Source organism: Oreochromis aureus, linkage group 1, assembly GCF_013358895.1.
Source record: "Oreochromis aureus strain Israel breed Guangdong linkage group 1, ZZ_aureus, whole genome shotgun sequence".
Lineage (NCBI taxonomy): Eukaryota > Metazoa > Chordata > Actinopteri > Cichliformes > Cichlidae > Oreochromis > Oreochromis aureus.
The window spans coordinates 24,497,373-24,520,881 of NC_052942.1; the positions used below are offsets into that span (position 1 = coordinate 24,497,373).

At 38.7% G+C, this 23,509-nt stretch overlaps 1 protein-coding gene across 1 annotated transcript; it reads right to left on the reverse strand.

Moving 5' to 3' along the window:
- Window positions 1-498: 498 nt before the first annotated feature.
- dbndd1 (dysbindin domain containing 1) lies at window positions 499-21,410 on the reverse strand. Its single transcript, XM_031759555.2, has 4 exons — window positions 20,960-21,410; window positions 15,072-15,215; window positions 10,963-11,100; window positions 499-1,909 (listed from the first exon to the last, which is right to left on the reverse strand). Exons 1-4 carry the CDS (start codon window positions 20,988-20,990, stop codon window positions 1,755-1,757), a joined length of 468 nt encoding a protein of 155 aa, XP_031615415.1. The 5' UTR covers window positions 20,991-21,410; the 3' UTR covers window positions 499-1,754.
- Between the last annotated feature and the right edge of the window lie 2,099 nt (window positions 21,411-23,509).

Consider the following 23,509-nt stretch of genomic DNA (forward strand, 5'->3'; position numbering starts at 1 on the left):
GAACACGCTCCTTCCGGTTGTCATCTATATAGGTTCCCCCAGTTCTGCAAGCTGATCATTCTCGTTTACGTGCCCCACCCTCCCTCCCTCCTTGTTCTCTATTCTTTAACTTCTTCACTTCTATTTAGTGCATGGGGATCTGCCAGGCCCGGGAGCCGTCGCCAGTCCCCTTCGAGGCCTTCCCCAAACCGCAGCTCAATTCATGTCAAAGCATTCACTTTTACCTACTAAAACGCTGTCAAACCTAAAATGAGGACGTGGGCACAGCTAGTGAAATACACTGCATCACAAAACTTTAACAGAACAGCCATCTCAGACTGGGTTTGGCGGTTGCCATAGTTTCCTTGCTATTTATAGAGCACATTGTCTGCAGTGAACATAAGAGATGTGCATATTTATTTGCACATACTACATTTGTAGCGAAAGACTGATATGAAATCAAGCGATTGCAACTTGTACCATACAATATAGAATGGGTTTCCTCCACACTAGTAACAGCAGAAGTCACACAATAACTCACACTGTTTTCATTTTATTTTTTTCTTCTACCATCCCAGTGTCACTTTGAATCCATTGTGTCACAGCATTCAGAATTATTGGCACTCTTGGTATAGACAAGCTGAATATGCGACAAATAAATCAAGTAATCAGCTATTCCCTTTAATGAAAATAATAACTATTGCATCAGGAGTTAAATTCAGCTTTTGGTAGGTTTGAGTTATAAAATTGTTGGCACTTTTTGTTTTTGACATCGAGGTGAATCTGCCTAGTGAGATTTGACCTTTTTTTTTAACTGCTTTAGGTTTTCCCCCATATTGTTTCAGTGTAACTTCTTTTTACTAACTTTGGATTGCTTTATGCTAGTAGCAGCAGTTGTGGCAAGTAGTGTTTTCATAAGGATAAAGTTAGCAAATTTTGAAAAACAAAGTTTGCTATGGAAAAGTATATTGCATATAGCTGCTACTTGGTCTGTTTATCTTTGTGAATCATCTGCACCAAATGCCAATAATTCTGCAGGGCACTGTATATACAGTTCAGTGAAGAAGTGCATTATTTTTATTTAGGCAATTAAAACAACAGCACACATTCTTCATTACGATTGAGAAAAGGTGATGGATAGAGCCGAGCCTCGCAGAAACCAACATCCCCTGCTTCACTTATCTTACTTCGAGGTGTTACAGAATAAGCCTCAATAAGAAATTGATGTGATGTTTCATTTAGAAAAAAAAAAAAGAGTCTGATTTATGATTTATCTTATGACACTGTAATTGAGAGTGAAGCTCACTGTCATCTGAGCTTCACGTGAAAAGTCTAACCTCGCGCTGTGGTTATGTCTGGATCAATCTCACTGTGCAAGCCCATGCTGAGAGGTTGCACAGATAAAAGTGCTATTATTCTGCTGACCTAATACCCTGTCTGTCAACCAATAAACAAAGATTAAAATCTGGCAGCTCAAAGTGCACTAAGAACCTTTTGCTTGAGCAACACAATGATTGCGTGTGTTTTTGTGAGTGTGGGAGAGAATGGGACGGGGAGAGAAGAAAGTGTGCACATTGCACATCTCAGCATCTTTAGTTAGAGTAGAGCGCACAGTGTCCAGAGTTCAGCCTGAACTCGCCAGCACCATGTAAGATTATGTGAGAGCACGGTGGCAGAACGAGGCATCTTGGTCTGCTTTGTGTGACCGCTCTGGCTGTATGTCTGGCTCTGGGTTTTGTTTTCCTCTCTGCAGGCTGGTTGGTTTATGTCAGAGATCATGGTTGCTTTGGCCTTTCCAGCTTCATTAAGGGCTCTGTGGTGTCTGAGTCACTGTGGTGCTTTCTCTCTCGTGGAGGCTCAACTTTGCTGCATCGTGTCCACGAGGGCGAGCGCATGTACCCACCTCTGGGAAGCACAGGGTGGTGGGAACCTGAGAATTAAACAGACATCAGCCTATTATGAAGACGAATGCAAAGTCTTTGCAGATAAAAAATACAGATGCGATGTTTTGCATCATATGGAAGCCAACATATCTGTCATCTGTGAGCTTAAAAATGCAAGTCTTCATGTTGACGAGCATTTGCATAGATAGCTTTACACCTGCTCAAAGGATCTTAGAAACTCAACACTACAGAAGCAACAGGAACCTTGCAGGATACAGCTGCTGCTTGCTTTTCCTCTCAGCCATAAAATCCTTTAATCCATGCTTGTACAAGCAGGCTGCGCATACCAGCAGTGTATAAGTTGTCAAGTTTTTTGTTCATTCAAGACTATTGTGAAAACAATAACTGCACCTGTCAGGGTTGTTATACTGTTTTCCCTGTTTTAGCATTTTCTGTAATCCAATCAATTTGGAGTATTGCTTGTTTCAAAAATTGTTTCACTTTTGAATAAACTAATCAATAAATAAATTCTATTACTGCTGCAACTCGTCCCCTTTATATCAAGTTAGTTGTTTTTTAGTATTAGCCATAGAAAGATGTTTCCATTTCACACCACTTGGTGGCGATGTTGCCCCTGCTAGGAAGATAACAAAGCAACATGGGAGACTGTTAAAGTGACAAAAAGCTGAAAACTGGCCATCTTTGATTTCATTTCATATTGATCTGACATGATTGATGGCGTCTCCACTGGGTTTTAATTAGAGGGACAGCAACCTTCTGAGCACTGGGAAGAGTTCTGCTGACAAGCAGCTGATGATTGTTTGTTGTGTTCAAGTAGTTCTAGAAATGTTTGTCTGCAATACGTCTGGTATATAAATATGTAACTGTGTAATACATGCACAGTAAATCTGATCTGCATTCCTTTGTGTTTTGCTCAGAAGAAGCTGATGAAGATGAATTCAGGAAAGAGCTGAAAGCTATACAAAGAATAATGCAGAACAACGCTTCTTAAACACAAAATTCTCCTGCATGTGTGAAGGTACCAAGAAGGCAGCTGCAGCAAAACACTAAAATTGTACAGTTTGAGAAAATGGTTGGTTTTTTAAAGCCCTTAAAGGCTGAATTGTATTTAGTGAACCGAAACAAAAAAAAAATCCAATTTTAAATTTGTATCATATTTGCTATTTTTTTTTTCAATTTATTCCTTTAAATTGTATCATGCATCAGGTGGAAAATCACACCGATAATGTAAAAGTTTCAAAAACTCATATATCAAAAACTCATATACCAAATGTATCATATGTATCAAATATGATACATTTGATACATTTGGCTTCAAAGGGTTAATCCTCTGCGTTCTAATTCTAGCACAGCCCAACAGAGTTTGGGAACTAGGGCAAGAATTTATCAAAGATAATAATCTGCTAAGTCATTAAAAGCACATGGCAACCCTTTAGACAGTGAGTTCAGCTCACTGGAATCTGACCATGCAAATTAAAGACGGTGTTTACTGTGAATCTATGAAAAGTGGTTTAAAAAATGGCTTGTAAAATAAAAATTATCATTGATTTACAACAGACAGCAAGCTGCCATTGCACTGTGTGGATTTACAGGTAATACGTTTCACATCTCAACCTGTGACTTACTGCAAATTTTGTGTCTTTGAGAGCAGAGTGGAAACGCCTCCTTTGACATGATTGATCTGGGTGTGGCTTGCATAATTTGGATCGTCTGCACTGCAGCACATGAACATATCCTGGGGCCCTCTTGGTGGGTGGGGGGTGGGGTCTTATTATCACTCAAATTATCTACAAAGGATCTGTCAATGTCATTATCCCTAACTTCCATTCCACAAAATAATTAACTCACAGCTTTCAATACCATAATATGCAACAAAAATAATACAAATAGACACAATGTTTAATGATTTAATGTGCAGTAAAAGAATGATGGGAGGCCACAGCTATGCCTGTGGTTGTTTTCCAGAGATATGGGTAAACTTTATGCTTCATCAAGCTCAATTGAAAGAAGAACAAAGAGCAAACCTACTGGACATCAGGCTTTTGTTCATTGTCTCTGGAGCTGCTCTAGAACGTGACGCTTGCTGAAACAGTAACTGTAGCTATGAAGCTGGTCAGGTGATCGTGTTTGGCAACATTCAAACTGAATGCTTTAAAAAAAACGATAGATTGAAGTGAAAGAGAGCAGCTTTTGAATTTTGAAAAGGTAAAAATACAAAGAAGACAGCAGAGAGAAGAAAACAAACATGCTGCAGACATACAATAGTCATATGAAAGAGGAGTTACACAGAACATGATAAGTGTTTAAATGCCTTTTGAAGGACCAGGCCTTGTTTCCAGCAGGGGGAAGTGAATTATTCAAGAACCTAGATTTAGCTTGAACTCGGTCACCCATCTTTTGCTCCTCTCCTCTATTCTGCTTCCTTTAACCGCTTCCTAAGGTCCTACATGCACTCAGCAGTTTCCCATGGAGGCTTATGCTCAGGCAGCATAGCTCAGTGCTACCTGACCCACATTTGCAATGCAAACTTCACCAGAAAATAATTAAATCTAAGTCGCAATCTGAGGTCACCAATGGCTTTATGGGGCAAACTGCGTCCTTGTTTGCTCAGTCTCACAGCCTTTAGCGTGTTTTGCTTTGCGATATGTAACTGAATGCTTTCAGCAGGATTGTTCAGCATTTATAAAATTATAATTTGCATAAAACTACATGGTTGAATAATGAAGACGTTTTTAGGGAATCCACAAACAAAGACACTGTTCCTCAAACTGGATGAGTCCTGCCATTGTTCTATTTCATTATGTCATGTTGTTTAAATACATATCTTTGAATCATTTAATAAAGTTATTCCTATAAAACTTTATAGTGGTAAACATAATGTCTTGTATACATGCTGTATGCAGTGGACCCTATTCTATTACCTTAGCTGGTCCCATTTTAACATTTCAGCTCATCTTTCTGTGTTAAGTTTTCATACAAGCTCACACAAATAGCAGCTTGGTGCACTGCCCTATCTGCTGAGCTGGACACAATTTCTTCTGACACCTTTTCATACAGAAAACATAACGAGACTTTTAGAAAATCTTGGTAGCCAAACCACTCTGTATTTGGTCCAAAAATTTGAAATTATACAATGCAAGCCTGAAACTGAACAAAACTGAAACAGACATGGAGAGAGGCAGACAATGGGACAACAGATGAAAAAAATCTAAAGCACATAAGAGAGGAGGATTGTCTCTGGTGTGAAAGATTAAAAAAAAAACTTGTTACAAGCTAAGGGTTTTTTTTTTTGGAAGAAACACTGCACAGAATGAAACAGTTTATTTTGAAAAGGTTAAAATCTTCAGACAAGTAGTGGCTACATTCTCAGACAGCTGAGCTATTTTTATTCATGATGATTATACAACTAAAAAGGCACAAGTGAATGAGATGATTAGTTTTAAAAATCATCTATTGTGTGCTAACATTTAATCATTGCTGGGATTCCTAAGGGTTTGTATCATTAACAGCAGGATGCTGAGTGGCAGCCATAATAACAGCTGGTTGGATTCTCTAAATACTAAGGTGCTTTAATGCTTCCTTTATTACCTCACCCAGTATAGGACACAATAGACCATCCTTTGTGAAAGGAAAGGAGGTATTCCATCCCACAATTCATAGCAACGCACCAGATGGTTCATGAACATGACCAGTAAAACTGACTTGCTGATATGTTTTGAACCTTCAACAAGAGGCTGTTAGACCTGGTAAAACCTATTAAAAGGTGAACTATGAACATCAAACTGCTGATTATGAGATATATTAATTGATCAAAGTATGTTCTATGGCTGTGGTTCCTTTACTAATGTCTGTTGTTGGTATTGCTAGCCTTTGGGATTACCAACTAGTAAAATTTGACTGGGATAGGCTACAATTGGATAAATGATGGATGGAGGAAATTTTCCTTCAGAGACTGAAAGTCTAAACAATGAAGCGGTGATCTTAAAGGTTAAAATTCCAACCTGTCAAATGAAGTGATTTTTTTTACCAAAGGTTCTCATTTATATGACTTGTATGAAACAAGTATCAGAGGGCGCTGGGGCGAATTTAGATTCACATTTTTGTGTACTCTGTCTTCTGGAAGTGGTAGTTTTGACATGGTAGACACCCGTTGTTATGCTGTTAAGGAGTCTAGCATGAGTGGGGTTAAATTCTCCTTCACATCTTTCCCTGATGACATACAATCTTCCATCAAGGTCAAGGAAAAGCAATTAGAAAAAGGAAGTCATTTTTAGATGCCATGACACAATCGTAATGAGCAACAGCTGAGAAGTTGCTTGGCTGCTCCTTCTCCTGCAGTCGCACTTTCATCCTGCAAGCAGCTGTGGCCTTTTACTAACAAGAGGAAACTTAGTTGGATAGTTCTGAAAAGGACAGCTAAAAGGCTGATCAAATGTGATACACATGTAAATTTACTATCAGTTAAATTTTACCTGAAAAATTTTAAATGCTGTGAACTTTGTGGAACTATCAGGGATTATAAAGATTATACAAGGTTATCTTATATACTTCAAGCCACATGGATCTGTTCGTTTTATGTAGCTACCCATTTGATTTGAGTCCATGAATTTGAACAGTTTTACAAGTCCTTTTAGCTGATTTTAAAGAAGTGCACAACCATTTTATGTGTAAACATTAAAATACTAGTGGATAACCACACGCGGATATTTTCTCTAATTCTACTCCACTAACTCTCCAGATACTTAAGATATTAAAATCAAAAGTGTGTAGACACAATTTGGCCCTGTCATACTTTTTCAGTTGTGCTAGAGCACTATAATCGACAGATTTATAAGGACAATGTATCAAGTGGCAACATGAAAACAAAGTGACAATGCAAAAGGGGTGTTTGCATAAACCCACTGGATTATCATCTCAATCTGCGGCCATGCTCAGCTCTTTGAAGCTTCCTAGTTTATTTGAGGTCACTGTTTTGCTGTCCAAGCAGACACGCAACTTACTATTGTGCCGTTTTCAGCAGCAAACAGAAAACAACTGATACCATCGCTAGCTGTACAACAGTACTAAATGAGAATGATTATTAGACTTAAACAAAAACTCCAAACAAACAATAAAGATCTGTAACAACTGGGTGTAAAAAATAAGATGATAATAATGTGCTTCAGTATAGAGCCTACAACCTGCTTCATCCTCAATCAAAAACATTAAAGTTAGATTTTGCCCTATAACGGCTGTGGCTGACTGGTGGTTTTCTAGTACTGTTTGGACCGGATCCAGATGTGTCCTGGAGATTTCCCCAAGTGTGGGAGGCTGCTGTTTACCTCAGCTGTCAATGTAGCTGAGAAGTGTCCACCTTTATTTGTTCTGGAAGATGCTGTAAAACCATGTGAAAGGAGTCTGATATGCTCACTTCTGATCAATGACTGAGTTGAATTGTTGAGGATATGTTAAACTAAGAGGTGCTGTTTTTGCTACTGTTATCAACTGTTAGCGTGTGTTAGCTACTGTTTGCTGGCATTAGTGAAACTGTCTTTGAACTGGATGTAGCATTGTTGGACTCTGATGCTTAGTAAATAAACTCTCATGAGATGTACTGTAATCAAACTGTTTATCATAGGAAAAGTGTGATTTTTAAGCCACTTGTAGCTTATTTTACCTAGCTTAATGTTAGCTTATAACCAACTGTTATTATTGTTTAGTCAGCTCTTGTCAGCTGTCCCAAGAAGGGAAGGTCACATGTGTAACCTGCTGCCAATTAGTAATTGCAACAACATCAAGAATAAATAAATCCAAAATAAATTTATGGACATTTTCATGTGTTAGAGCCTTGACTACAGTTCAGGAGAAAAAGCTTGAGGTGGGAAGAAAGAGAACAACATTTTATCAAGAAGTTGGTAAAAAGCTCACTCCTTCTCAGTATGGACCCCTTCTTTAAGAATAAAACACAGCTCTGATCCTTCACATCTTGAGTCTGAAAGGTGCTGAAGGCGTTAAATGTTCTTCCACAGCGCACCAACATCTGTGGCTTCTCTTCTCTGGCTTTGTTGTACTACGTATGTGGCCGGCCTCTAGCCACATACATTAAACTCCACTGGGAGATCTCCTTCCTGGCCACTGTATTCAAACATGGCAATTTCAACAAACTGCAAACCCAATCCTATGTATTTTTAATAGATTAAGTATAAGTTTAAGATGGTGCATCAGTTTTTTTGGATGATGCAATTACACAATATTCTATGCATATTTATTATTACAGTATCCTCTTTTTTTCTATTAAATAGGCTAAAAATTTACTGACTGTCCCTTTAAGAAAATCTGTGGTATTTTTCCATCTAGCTGAGTTGCTACAGTAACATGAACCATGACAATACAGTTATCACCATACCATTACATACAGCACATACAACAGAGTGGATTTACTAGAAACAAAGGAAAACGTCTATTTTTGGACATAAGATGTCCCTGCAGTAAGCACTGTATCTCAAATTTAAATAAATGACTACAGAGCTGGAGGCAGCAGTATATAGCACAGATCCCACTGGGGCTATAACTCACACTTAACACACTGTGTCATGATATGGAACAGTAGCAATAAACAGAAAAGAAAAATGAAACAGGTTAATGCTGTTACTGCAGGTGCCTATAAGAGTGTACATGTCATATCATCACCAGCACTGCTGTGTTACAGTGGATTCAAACAGGGTCAGCACTTTATGCTAATATGTGTTCAGCCTTCTTTTAGGTAGTCTTGGACAAACACAGAATGAACGGCCCACTGTCCATGAAGCAAACATAGACTGCTAATGTTTATACCACACTTTAAAATCTTAAGCTGACAAAAACCCATTGTGCATGTCGAGAAGCTCAGAGGGCAAAGTTGACTGTCCATGTGCAGCACGCTGCTACCAATGGTGGTTTTTTTGTTTGTTTTTTTGCACAACAGCTTTTCTGCACCTGCTGCTGTGACAGCGAACTGTCTCACCTCTTTAATACGCACAAACCCCATGTGCTGTATTTGCAGGGTTGAAGTGATGCAGCTCCAGCCCTCCAAGTCATCTTTTCCTTTCACTTGTCAGAATAAAAGAATTCATATTTGTTTTAATCACTATAGTTAATATGAAATTCTTTCCTCTCACAGTTAGGCGACGTAAAAATGGAAATTAACCAAGTTAAACTGCCCCTTTTACTTAACCACTGTGACACTGTGAAATATGTTTTTAATGAGTCTGTGAAGGAGTCACATGATATTTCAAATCGTTACAGCTCAGCAGGCTGTTTTAGGACCCTGCTGAGCCATAATGATTTGAATCTGTCTCTTGCACACACACGGTCATGTTTCCATTACTTCAGAGGACTTTACATTGACTCACATTCAGTTCCTGGAGACAAAGGCCTGTTTACTGCTCGCCTTGACCTAATCTTACTCTAACCTCAAATCAGGTCTTACAATAGTAACAGTGAAGAATTGATTTTGTTGGAGCTTGTTGATGTCAGATCAACAATGTTACTGCGTAAACAGGCGCATGTCCCCACAAAATGAGTAACACAAGTACACATTCTGTCTCTCTTACGCACACCCTTCCACCCCCACAAAATGATTGCTTCTTTACTTTTTACACCCACAGTCACTAATCTGGGAAATGCTTCCCTCGACAATCAAGCTACAGGGAAATGAGTTGCAAAAAAGTGTTGCGCCGTGCATAAATTAAAATTTGTGCATGGAGTACAAGATATCTCAAGGAGGTTGCAGAATGAGGATGATCAGTTTTTGTATGTGCCGTTGTCTCAGCAAACCTTGAGGAAATATAACATATGATGCAAAAGTCTTGAGCCAACCCTCATTTCAGGGGAATGGGAAGTGCAGAGTCTATGAGGCAAAACAACATTTGTACAATTCCAACACACTTGAAGTCAAGATTTAACATGACTATCTTTACTCTTCAACACAGCCTGAACACTCCTAGGTAAGGTTTCTTGTAATTTCTCTTTGGGATCAATGTCATGCTGAAATATGAAACTGCTGCCACTGAGATCCTTTACAGATGATATTGAATATATCATCTGTAAAATTTGATGGTTCTTTTAACCACTGGTGGAAATGCAGCCCCAAACAATGAGAGCGCCTCCACCGTGTTATACAGGTGGCTGTAGACACTCACTGTTGGACCTCTCGTTTGACTGCTTCAGACATATTGATAACAATTTCATATTTGGATTCCTCACTCCATCAGACCTGGATTTCCAGTCCAGTTCTTGTATAATGTGGCATACCTCATACCTTTCTCCCTGTTTCCCTTCCTAAAGAATGGCTTTTGGTTTTTACCATTCCGCTGAGAGCATTTCTGGAAAGGCTTCATTGAATAGTAGATGGATCAGCTGTAGTACCATATGTATCTCTCAGGTCCTGTGTCGAGTCTTTGCTGGATTTCCCCCCATGTTTCTTAAAGACACAACTTTCAAATACTGTTCATCTGCCTTAAATAGTTTCTTTAGGCCTGCCACTTCTTCTTTTGTCCTCCACTTGTCTAATTCCCTAAAAATTTTGAAAGGACACACCACACGTCATGTTGAGATATGCCAAATCACCTTGTTGGTGCAATAATACCATTTTATGCCTGTTAAACTGCATTATCTTTGGTATTTGTCATAGATTCAACTAAAGAAACAAGTCAGACACAACACTGGTTCATTTCTTAAGCTTTGTGTGTTTTTGTTTTATGTTTGAATGATTCATAGATCAGCATTAAGTGGATGGTAAAAAAAACACACCCAAAACATTCCTCTGAAAATGGTCAGGTACAACGAATGTTCTGAAAATGAGTGAAAAAGCAACAAAAAAATAAATAAATAAAATAAATAAATTGAGAGACCTTGAGAAAGCCTCCACAACTATTGCTCAAGAAAACTTTATAGAATTACAATAAAGTCTGTTTCATCAAAGGCAAAATATAAGTAAATGACGGTTGACTCAAGACTTTTGTACACTCCTGTAATCATCCTGGTTCTCTTTACCTTCATGTTTTAATGATCAGTGTTTATTACAACATATACATATATATATAATCTTAGAAATCGTTACCTGCTGGGGACTCATTGTGGTTTTCCTCATCAGAGTCAGCGAAAACTTCAGCTAGCTCCTGGTCAGACATATCGGTAAGTTCAGTGAGATCCAAGAGGTCAAAGTGCACCTCTAAAGAAGAGACACTGCTCAACGGTTCTATGAAGCAGAGGAAAAAAAGAGTCCTTTTAGTCTGGAGGGAAGATGGGAGATTACAATCACTCATTTTTGCTGACAATGCAGAAAAAAGTGTCTCTTTCAAAGAAGTAGGAGATAAACTGCATATATTTCAACAGCTCAAGTAAGAAGCTCTTGAATCTATTGTACTGATAATCAGATCGATACCTGGCTCTTGCAGTGCTACTGTAAAATCAATTTCTTTTCTGCTCCTGTCTCCACTTTAATCTGTACAACTTGTACAGTGCTCTCTATTACAGAAGCATTTCACATACTGTACATTTCCTAAATCTGTGTCTGATTTTGATGCTTCATTCAGTGAATTCCTCTCTCGGCATGACGCCTGTGTGTTGACTCAGGCGCTTACTGAAGAAATGAAATAAGAGCTCTGTAGAGATGAAAACAGCCAGTTCTTCAGTGCACTGCAATCTTCATTTTTTTCTCTTGGGTGTGTTGCACCTGTTCTTTTCTCCACAAGCTTGTGATTCTTCAGCAGGCCATTTCCTCCGCTGCTGCACAGAACAGGGTGAGATTAACGTGTGGTGTGCATCCAAACGCCTGACTCAGCTTTCCAGTCAAAGTGCCTCCAAAGGTGAGATTTTAATGTAATGTATGCAAAGTCAAATTTATTCAAAGACCTAAATAATATTTGCATAAAGTGCACCAAGAGAACATCTGCTTGTCTCAGCATTTAGTTAGGAAGTTAGGAAACAATTAGATGTAATTGAGCAGGACTAATCTAACAGTATGGTGAGAAAGATGTCTGAGGTGAGGCAGACAGACGTGTGCTTGCATTTCCTTATCAATCAGTGGGTGCTAGCCTTACATGCAAAGTCTGACTAAAGCACATCATTGGCTGGTTGTGACTTTGTAAAGAAACGATGGGCTCCATGACAGGTTGAAAGCTGTTATTATCCCGTGCTGTTTGCATCCCGTTTTCCAGGCAGTTTAAGGCACTGTCTCAGGCTGAAGCAGCTGAAGAAGCAGAGCCCACTCTCCTCCTGCTGCTCTTTGTCTGCTGCTATATTTCATTTAATTCATCATGGTCCTGATAGAGCACATATTGATTTTTAAAAGACTATTTATTATGCCAGGGAAGTAGCCCTGCCATTTTTAAGATATAAGAGAAACACTCAGCAGAAATCCCAAGAGGAATGAAACATAAGGAAGCTGTGACAAAGAGAGAATATAAATATAAGTAACTGAATATAGTAGCCATTTGAAATATATTAAGACACAACACTTCTTTTAAAGGATTCAGCTACCCAGCTTCCATTACCACTCCATTAACCACCACAGTACATATAATTAAAGCAGCCACAGAAAGACTCAGCAGACAGCTCTCAGAACTTCACATCCAAAGCTTGAATGTTTCTATTTCTGCTGTCTGGGATTGGTTTTAAATAAGCACTAAAACATACAATAACTGTTAAAAAAAAAAAATCTCATAAAAGTTCTTTTTTTTTATCTCTTTAGGTTGATTCTTGTTTCTGAATATATATTATGTTTTCTGCAGGCAGAAAGGTGCTTGCTACTGTTATCAGTATTTTTAACTGCATTTTGGGAGGTAAAAAACTAGAGGCAGTGAAACATGAAGAAAACTGTGGGGGAGGAGATGAAGAAAGATGAGGGAGAGGCAGGGCGATGGGAGAAGAGGGAGCGTTAGGTAAGGAGCTAAATGTAAAATAATAAAACCGGTATGGAGAAGAAAGAGACAAGAGGGGGAAATGAGGCAATATGTGAAACAACACAATACTTCCTTGTAATTTCTGTCATTATTTTCAGCTGATAAGAGTTATTCCCTTTCTATTGCGCTTGCTTTTAACCGCCTCTCCCCCATCTCTTCTTTTTCCCTTTTCCACACCCTTTCTCCTTGAATAATTGATCAGTCGGTTTCCAGTCCCAGACAGACACGCTGAAACAACTGCCTCCAGTTCAAAAGCCAATCAGTGGCACTCTGAGAAGTCAGTGGGGAGAGGGGGAGGACAAAAAGCAAAGACTCCTGTGCGTACAGCAGATGTAAGAGACGGCCATTTCTTGGCCGGTGGCCCGCACATTCACATTCATTCATTTTGTCTCCTTCTTCACTAATACTATGTTTTTTCATCACATGCTTGCAGTCCATGTGTGCAAAACAAAAAGTTCCCTGATTTCAATAGAAATTCTCATTTAAAATTCTCATTTACTTCAAGACAACATGACTATTCAGTCCTTTTTCCTTTTTCTTTCTTCTCTGTACAAGTATATATGTAGAGATAGGTTCAAATGGAAGAGCAAAAATAGGGAGAATGGATGAGAGGGAGGGTTTCACATTTGGGAGAAGGGATCAGAGAGTGGAATGGATGCGCCTTGCATCTTGGATCTGTATAATCCCCTTTCTTTCCTAGCCTATCAGGGCTCTGAGGTCATCAGTTCAGCCTGAGCAGATTGTAATAATGACTGAGACTAATGGAGTGAATAAGACTGACACCAGGCTAAGCTATTGAGATGTATATATTAAACAAAGAGTGTCAAAAATTTCTATCATGTATATAATGCATTCTTTTTAACTGATCTGAATGTTATTGATAAACATGGCCTAATGTTGTTTACTTATTTTCTGTTGGATTGCTTGTTAATCAATAAATAAGGTGTAATTTCTACACACATAGCAAGAAGAGTGTTTCACTAGGGGATGAAATCCAAATTAAAACACACTGGAGAAAGAGCTACAACAGCTCATCGACGCCGGCCTCTGCAACAGCCCACACAACCAGAGTAAACCAACATTTGCTTACATTTATCTAAATATCTTTTCCTTACAGGATGTTTTAATTTGAAGGACACAAGCTGAATTAAAATCCTTAATTAAAATTCCTTTGATCTTGCCCACTTTCTCCTATTAAAGAAACTGATAGTATGGGCGGTTGCCATAAATTTTTTATTTCTTTCCATCCATGCAATCAGAGTGCAATTGGTTTACAGTGCAGCTTTCTTTGGTCTTGTATTTATTTGTGGATGCATCCGTACTGCAGGTGTTTTTTTCTTCTTACCGCCTTAGTTCCTGCAAACCAAATGATCTTTTCTGGGATATTAAGATGTTTGATTTTTTGAGGCTGAGCCTAAAAATAAGCCTTGCAGATGACTCAGGAGCAAACTGCAGCTCTAGGAGATTATTTGTTTCTGTGCCATTTTTGGATGACGTTGTGTTCTTTAGCACTTTCGCGTTAATTAATGACTCTCACTGATCAGAAGGGTAATCTCGTTCAAATCAGACTCTAAATGTTTTGGAGATATTTCAAACCACCAGTCTTGGTTTCACTCTCTCTCCATAGACTCTCTTGCCATAGACTATTAAGCTGAGCTGCCAGGTAGCACGACTATGTCGTGGGTTACGTTAAATCAGAGAGACACAGAAATTGGCCTGTGGATGAGCCGTCTCCTTGAAAAAGAGTTCAGTTTGTGAAGCAGAAAAAGGCTGCCTTGTCATCCATGTAGCTCCTGTATTCCTCTCTGTGCTTTTGTGCCTTGGGAGTCTGGCACTTACAGGGAAGCCTCTGTATGAGACTGATGCACAATGGGTCTGTTCAGTCGAGGCTGTGGTGCTTTGAGAATGTTGGACCGGAATACGTAAAACAGGCAGTAGTAAATCCAAAGGGATCCATATACCTGGACTTGACTAAAGAATGCTTGTGTAATCCATAATTACATGTGTGAAGTATGCATTAGAGCTCCACAGATATGTTAGTATGTTATATCAATCTGTGATCGGCACTGATAAAATTCATTTTCACAGAAGAATATCCTTTTCCGTCATTACTTATTTTCTTCATTAGAGACTATTGATCAGGTATCTTGCGCAAAGCTTTTCCCATTTATAATTAGCCTGTAACACCTCTTTACTGCCAATGAATATTCATCACTATTTCATATTGCTAAAATAACCCACTCTTTATACTATCACTTGTACTCACGTCTCTTCTCGGTGATGTGCAGCAGGCTAGCACTGTGCCCTGACAAGCTGCCCTCCTCCTCTGCTAATGGGTGCTGAAACAGCTCCTTGGACAGGTCACCTGAGCTGGAGGGCTTCAGCAGCTTCTGGATGTCCTTATTGGGCTCTGTCACCCGATGAAAACCCAGACAAAAAAGAGATTCAGCATAAAAGAGAGAATTAAAAGGAAAGCTAAGGATTTTTAAGCCTCAGGTAAATATTAGGTATGCTTTATTGTTGCTAACCAAATGCAATTTAAGGCACCACAATAATGCAGAGAAGATGTTGAGTAATGAAATGAAACAAGAAATCAGAAATTTTCCAGAACTGGAAGAACTTAGTATTTGCTCCCATGTTTGCCATGTTTAGTGATAATCCTCCTTGTATAACCACTATTATGTGTTTTCCAAATCAGACACCAGCTGGCCATTAATCCCAAACTACCTGCGTCACCTTATAATGCTCAAGCATCTCAGCTGCTTGTCTTTTGGTTATATAATGCAAAAAGTTCTTCACAACATCTATGCAGCCTACGCATCAGTGTCAGTTTAGTGTTTAATGGTACATGTCTGTCATATACAGTTAGGTGCATAAATGTGTGTATACCACCACCTCTGTCTACCATCACAGTGTTATTTAAACCAAACAGTCATAATTTGATAAAAGTCAGTTTTTCAGCTTTAATTCAAGGAGTTTAACAAAAATAATTAATTGTTTAGGAAATCAGTGACTTTTACGCAGTCTTCTGACTGTTCAAAAGTAATTGGACAACTGAGTGAACTGGACAATCAGTTTAATGAGGTCTGTTCCTTTATTATTTCATGACAAATTAAGCTGATAAAATATATCAGACTGATTCCAATTGTTTTACTCGCACTTGTTAGGGTTGTTTATTGTTTTTGGGTCGGCGGATTGGCCAAATCAACAATCTGCTACATTGTTAAAAGGAAGGAATCAACAGGTCAGTTCATCGACACCAAAAGGCCTGAAAGATCACAGAAGTGAAAGCGCACTAAAGTGCACATTGATCGAATTATCTCCACCTTCACGCCTTCACAACATTTAAGAAAGTTGAGAATACTCTAGGAAAGTAGGTGTTTAATTAATAAAGTCAAGAAATCAAGAGACTGCTTCATGAATCTAAACACAGAGGATTTACATCATGGTGCAAACCACTGGTGACACTCAAGAACAGGAAGTCCATTTGAGATTTTGCAGAAAAAGAAAAGAATCTGCACAATCCTGGAAAAAATTCCTTGGAGTGATTAACTTATATCAGGATGATGGAGAATATCGAGAAGGAAAGAAACAGCTCGTGAGCTGAAGCATAACACATTATCTGCCAAGTATAGTGGAAGCAGTATTTATAGGCAGTATGGCATTTGCATCTATGGCTGAAGGCAGAGAATCCACAAACAAGGAACAGCTGAAGATGGCTACAGTAAAAGCCCAACACAGCATTTCAAGAAAAGAAAAACAGCATTTGGTGATGTCCATGGGTTACAGACTTCAAGTAGTCATTGATTGCAAAAAATATTTATCCAGTTGTTAAAACGAATATTCTTATATTTAACATTTCAACATTTCAAGTATTGCAGTTAATGCAATACTTTTGTTAAACCTCTTGAATGAAAGCACGAGTGGTTCCTTTTAGTGAGATTGGTGTTGGCTTTGTACAGATCCCTAATTCATCGTTTCTGCTTCACAATATAGTCACTCTAGTATTTCAAAAGATACTTCATTCTAACAGCCCGGTCATGCTCTTTGCTGAACCGCCCAAAAACATCTCAAACATCTATTGAAAATAGTTCACAGAGGCCATTAACAAAATCTGAAAATAGTAGAGACTTAAAATAGCATTCTTCCACACTCAGAAGCATGCATAAAATCTAAATTGGTTAAACTTGATCAAGGTTAAATTTTCACCTGTTTGACGGAGCTGAAAACACAATGCAGTATGTGAGGAGACTAAATGAGGTAAGCTGCACATTTAGTGAGAGGAATAGAGAGCGTAACCAGTATTCCAGACACGGATGGGAGTTTAAAATTACACAATAGTTTTATCAGATAAGTAAACTTTCCGATCACTACTACTGTCATCTGGGTAAGGTCTTCCTTCAGAATGGTGCACTACAGCATGTGCATATATTATTTTACGTTGTAACCCAAAACATGTTTTGTGAAGTCACTGTGACCTTGAACACCTAAAAATCGAAATTCCTCTTTGAGTTCAAAATCATCTTCCCCGACATACTGCGTCGTGAGATTGTGACAGCTGATGTTGCCAAGGAGACATTAACCATACATTTGAAAGTAAGAAAAAAAGCTGAAAAGAAGAGTCATTTGTTTATGGCGCAACATGTAGCAATAACTTTGGCTGTATTTGATGATAAAATGCAGAACAGATGCAACTGTGGGAGTACAGCAGCTTTCTGGTGGGCCTCACCAGATGGTCTGTACCATTTCTGCTTGCAGTATGTTCAGACTGGAATTTCTTATTTCAGATGAAAAAATATGTTACAGCCAAGGTGAAAGCAGAACATGATGGATTTTCATTGCAACCTAAGAAGCAAAGTGTTTTTTGCCAGCTATTGATTAATTTCCCCAGTGAGGAACCACACAAACTGAAACACTACACATTTACCTCTGTTGTTATAATGAAATGTTTGCTCAATATTTTGACTATAAACAGCTCTGGTTTCTATTCAACAAAGATTTGTTTCCATCCATCCATCCATAAGGAAATGTTGCCTTTTAGATAGACAATACATATAAGACACCAACAAATACATGTGTGTGTATGTATAGGCTTGCATTTAGCATTGTAATGCTGTCTCCAAGGTGCAATATTAATCAGTAACAGCTGAAAAGGTCGTTAATGAAAGTCACAGTATTCTTTGCATATACAGTTAGGCACTTTGCACAGATGGTCTGATCTAGCCACCAACTGCTACAATGTCTGTGAAGAAGCCCGAGTAAATAATGACAATGTAAGTCAGTGCTGTTAAAAGACAGCCAGTCATACATGTGCCCTTTTTCAGGATGCCTCTGACCCTGTCTTGAGCTGTCAGCCATGACTGTCTGTGAATCAGCTAACCCGAGACATGCAGACAGATGGAGGGAGATGTAGAAACAGAGCGAGGGAGGTTGGTGGGATGGTGTACTGTACGACTGCCAAAAGTGGAATCAAATTCACAGCCTCGGCGTAATAAATCAGTTGCTGTTTGACTGTGTTGCACAGGCGGGAAAAATTAACATGGTCTATGACCTTACCAGGTCATTGTGCTTGGTAATTTCTCTCTGTCTTACATCCCATATATGCTCTACTTATATTTTAGGCTACACCCGCAGTGGCAGATTTATATAAACATTACTCCCACAGGGAAGTGAGTATACAGAGGATGATGAATATTTGGCTGAATTGAGAACACAGTTAACACGGTTTACAGTGTTTTTAATGCAGTTTCTTTTAACATTAGTTCTAATCCTTACAGATAAGACAAGGGCCTTTTTTAATAAACTGTTACTTTTCTTAATTCAGAATATCCCTTCATTCCCAGCAGTTGCTGTGTTTGCCACATGATGCCATCAAAAGGTCATGCTTTGTGACCCAGTTCTGTTCAATCACATCTTAATGGACAAATATGATCATTATTTGTAGTGGGCAGGTAACTCTGGCAGATAGCATGAACATGCACTGCTGAGATAAAAACACTGGTACAGGGATCAAGGCCATAGCAGGAAATGGCATTTCCCATTTAAAAGGCAATTTCAGACAGTACTGCTGAAAATGCTCTTATAGTGACGTACTTTTACTTTATTAAACACCACAGTGGATAATAAATCAAACAATCAAGAAGTGATTGAAGTTTAAATTTCAAGCTTTAATTCAGAGCCTCGAAAGCAATTAACTGACTGAAAAAAAAAAGTTTCATGGACAAGCGAGGCCTGTTCGTTTGCAATTCCATGACAAACAGATAAAATATAGGGAGGAGGAACCCCTCACAACATCTAGTCAAGCCAAGGATGCTCTTGAGGAAGCAGGTGTATCATTGTCAAAGTCTACAATCAAGCGACACCTTTATGAAAGCAAACACAGGGTTTATAACAAAGTTTAAACCACTGGTTACACTTAAGAACAGAGAGGTCAGATTCAGTTGTGTCAGAAATCAACAGATGAAACCAAGACTGACTTGTACCAGAATAATGTGAAAGCATGGAGAAGGAGAGAAACACCTCATGAACAGAAGCATACCACATCATCTGTCAAACATGGTGGAGGTAGAGTTATGGGAACGGGCCGCTGGTGTTTACTGCTGATAGAAGTAGCACAAAGTAGCAGGATGAATTGTAAGGTGTACAGGGCTATACTTTCTGCTTAGATAAAACAAATGCTGCAACACTGACAGACAGCGTTTCACAGTGTAAATGGATAACAACCAAAAACATGCTGCAAAAGCAACCCAGGAGTTTTTCAAGGCAAAGAAATAGGATATTCTTCAATTCAGAATATTCTGAGATATTCATGCAACACAGCATGTCTTTCAGTCCCTGAAAGCACAGACCCTCAAATAAGCGGTAAGGGTCTGGCAACATTGGTTCTAGACTTCAGGGAGTCAATTACTGCAAAGGATTTTCCTTCACTTATTAAAAACAATCCTTACGTTTTATGTTAGTTTGTCCAATTACTTTTGAGCTTATTAAAATTGGGGACTATGAACGTCCAATAGAAAAAACAATACAAAAAACAATCCCTAGTCAGATCCGTTCATTTCAAGCTGAAAGTCTCATCATGTTTGTTTGATTTGAAATCCATTGTGCTTGTGTACAAAGACAAAATTAACAAAATTATGTCACTGTCCAAATATTTATATACCTGACTGTATATTATCAAATTACCATTTTTATATTTTAAAAGAATATTTTAACAAAGTTGCCTCAAAGAATCATCAGAAATTATTATATGTATGATGAAACAAGGACTTCATAAGTTCATTCATTAAGGACATACATAATGTATGAAAATAGGGCCCATGGACTTTCACAAAATCAGACACTAAGGAGAAACCAACTTCTAAAACCTTTAATTACTTGTGGGACACACTAAAACCGAGCAATACTAAATACACTGACAGCTACAGACACATTATCATATATTATGTCCAAAAATATTACGGCTCTAAATAGTAAAGCTTTCCTCGATTTCTCCAGGGTTCCACTATAAAAGCGATACTAAAATTTATAGAGCAACACTGCATATCGCTCTTCATACATTATGAGAAATATTCTGTAGTTTTACATTTAGTAAAGTTAATTAGTCCCACGAGGAGACTTGATTTAGGACTTCATCCCATCACCCCTGTGAACGCAGTACTGGCACTGAAGCACAACTCAGTGGGTCCACGCAGCGCAGGCTTCTCTGGATGGCCTTTACACAAAGGCCATATGCCTCTACTATTGTTCTGTAATTTTCAATCAGTGCAGCTTCAGCACGGTTGACCTACAGTGAGCATCTACATTAACCTGCACTGTTAAACAATAGATTAAAAGCGAAGCAATGAACCCCCTACTGCTGGATGCCGGGGTGATGAGAATGAACAGAAGGGTCACTCCTGTATATAAACCTCACGCACTAATTCAGTGATTAACTCTTTACAGCAGAAGAGTTACTCACTCGTGAGATACAAGCATTAATCAGAGGGATCGGACTCCGGGCATTTAGTCCCCAACTGCCCACATCGTGAATGTACGAGGAAACACGACAGGCAGGTTTTTCACAGCACAAGTCAATCAAAACAGGAAAAAAAGACACTCGGCCGTGATCAACCCGCTATAGCACTGAGAAGAGCAAAAATAGAAAATGGCTCTTACCTGGGCTCCCCGCCCCTCCCTGTGCCTCCATGCAGCTCAGCGGAGAGTGTCCTGCGGTTCACCACACCAGCATCAGAGAGTGGAGGAAACAAATGGGAAGAAAGGGAGAGGCAAGGAGAGAGAGAGAGAGAGAGAGAGCGAGTCTGTGTGGGTATATAATAGAGTATGGGGTGGGTGGACACAGCAGACCTAAGCTTCCACCTGCCTGTCCCTCCTTCCTTTTTGTCCGCTGTTGTTCTAGATTTCCCAAACAGGTGATATCGCCTTTTCCTCTGGCACAGTCCACGTGCCCCGCTCTGCCATCAGCGCTGTCTGAGCGCTGCACCGCTTCACACAGCGAGCCCAACACAGGGAGGGTGGTCTGGGAACAGCGACATCGCAGTGAATTTCTAAGCCACTTGCTTTAGTAAATGCAGCATTGGGAGGCTTGGCTGGGTATGTACAGAATAGACAGAGAGAGAGAAAGGGAGAGAGAGAGGGAGGGCTGAGTTGGCAGTGGGCCCAGACTGAGAGGCAGAGAAAGAGAAAGGGGGTATCAGGGAGGGTTATAGACCAGTGTAGTGGGGGACACGCTGCGAGTGTGAATGAGTGTGCAGAAGTGTGCAAATGCATTAATGTGACACAGCAATTTGTGGATTGTAGGCACTTTATTGAGCCAGATAGTGTGCAGGTCAGAGGTAAAGCAGAAATACAATTTGTGTGTGATACTTGATAGAAGTATGAATCCCATGCTTTCAAAAATGGAAATAGTGTTTCTTTCTCTTGAGGCAAATAACCTGGTGGATGTCGCTCTCTAGTGGCAGGATATGATGTGTTCAGGTGATCTGTTAGGTTTACCGTCCAGGTTTACATCACACAAAACCAGACTTTGCAATCAACAACAGAGGAGAAGCACAGCACAGCTTCTCTTTAGAGGCTAGACTCTGGCATATTATTACTGTATTCAAATTTAACAACCACAGCAAACACGTTCAGACTGACTTCGCCCAATTAATAACACCTCCAACCACTCAAAATCATCCAGATAACACAGTCCTGTGTTTCCTGTTATTCCCATGTACTGCATCACATTGAGGGAACTAATTATGTTAATGTGCATTTGAAGGGAACAATTCATATTCGTTAATATGTGCATCTTATGAGTCTTGATCTGTACTGAATCCATTCCATAAGCACACTTGAACACTTAAAGAGAAGAAACTATCATATGAACGTTATAATCAGTCAGTTCTCTAAAGTGAGAATGTGAGCACTGGTATTTAAACACGTAACACAATAATTTGATCTTGAAATATTTGAAGTTAGAACTTTAATGGAATCAATAAAACTATTTTAAAATGTTTTTCTCACTGTTCTTAGATCATGGGTCACATTTCACATGATTAGCACTTTTACAGTTCTTTCTTCTGCTCGTAAAGACATTATTATAACAGCCTAGAAATGGCCACAAACTGATTTAATGGAAGGTGTACAACTTAATTAACCCGAATGTACAAAGAGGTTAATATTGTCAGCACTGTTTCTCTTTTACTAATAGTTCATAACTTGTACTTTTAAACCTTTCAAAAGTTTAACACTGATTATTTCCAAGTTTACAAGGTATGAGAGGAGATTTTTTATCTCAGACTCGTTAATAGTACATAATTACATCGTAAATTTAGGGCCTGTATAACTAAAGCATTATCAAAATAAGATTTAATTAAGATTTGTGCTGTATGTTTGATTATTAATGTATTTTATGTATTTCTGTTTTTATATTACTGTGAAGCACTTTGTGGTTTTTATCCTGTGAAAAGTGCTATATAAACAAATTGATTTGATTTAATTTGAATTAAAAAAAATTATCCACAGATCACATATCATGCAAGACTGGGAAATAGTGCATTTCCAAATAATAAGAGACATTTTTTAGTTGTTGTTTGCATTTCTCACCTTTTTTCTCCACACAGTGATTACATACTAAACAATGTGCATGTAAATGATTGAAATTCCCTTTATTTACAGTTTTTAGTCAAATGCAAATATGACAGACCCCACTGGATAACAGAGGCATATGCAAATATTTAATGGTGGTAAAGAAGGCTAAAATGGTGCAGCGGAGGTGCTCCTGACTTATTTCATCAGTGCCACTATATTATTATATTAGGGTATTTATGTATATATAAAAGGTGTCACACATATGGTTAAGCAGGTAAACAATACATTTCCGTTTTTTGTGCATTTTACATCTGGTTTGAAAACCCTATGACATCCAAAGACCTGCAGGTGGTGCTCCAGTTTAAAAAAGGTACAGTAAAATTTGATAACGACGGTTGAAAGAAGACAGAGCTGTTTGTGTGCATTTACAATGCCTTAATATTTGGAAACATATTAATCAAGTAAAACCTTACATAGATGACCTGACATAGAGTCTGGGTTACGTTAATATTATTTCCTTTCTCCTTTAGTTTAATAATTAAACTGTGTTTTGTGTGTTTTGTTTAATTTCTCAAAAAAACAAAACACATGAGTGAGTTTTGTTAGTGACTAAATCTGATGAATCTGACGAAG

Coding starts and splice junctions, on each gene's coding strand:
- dbndd1 (XM_031759555.2), bottom strand. CDS start 20,990: ATGGAGGCACAGGGAGGGGCGGGGAGCCCAG. Junction 11,101..15,071: donor GCACATCACCGAGAAGAGAC/GTGAGTACAAGT, acceptor TCTGCTTCATAG/AACCGTTGAGCAGTGTCTCT. Junction 1,910..10,962: donor CCACAATGAGTCCCCAGCAG/GTAACGATTTCT, acceptor TTTAATTCTCAG/GTTCCCACCACCCTGTGCTT.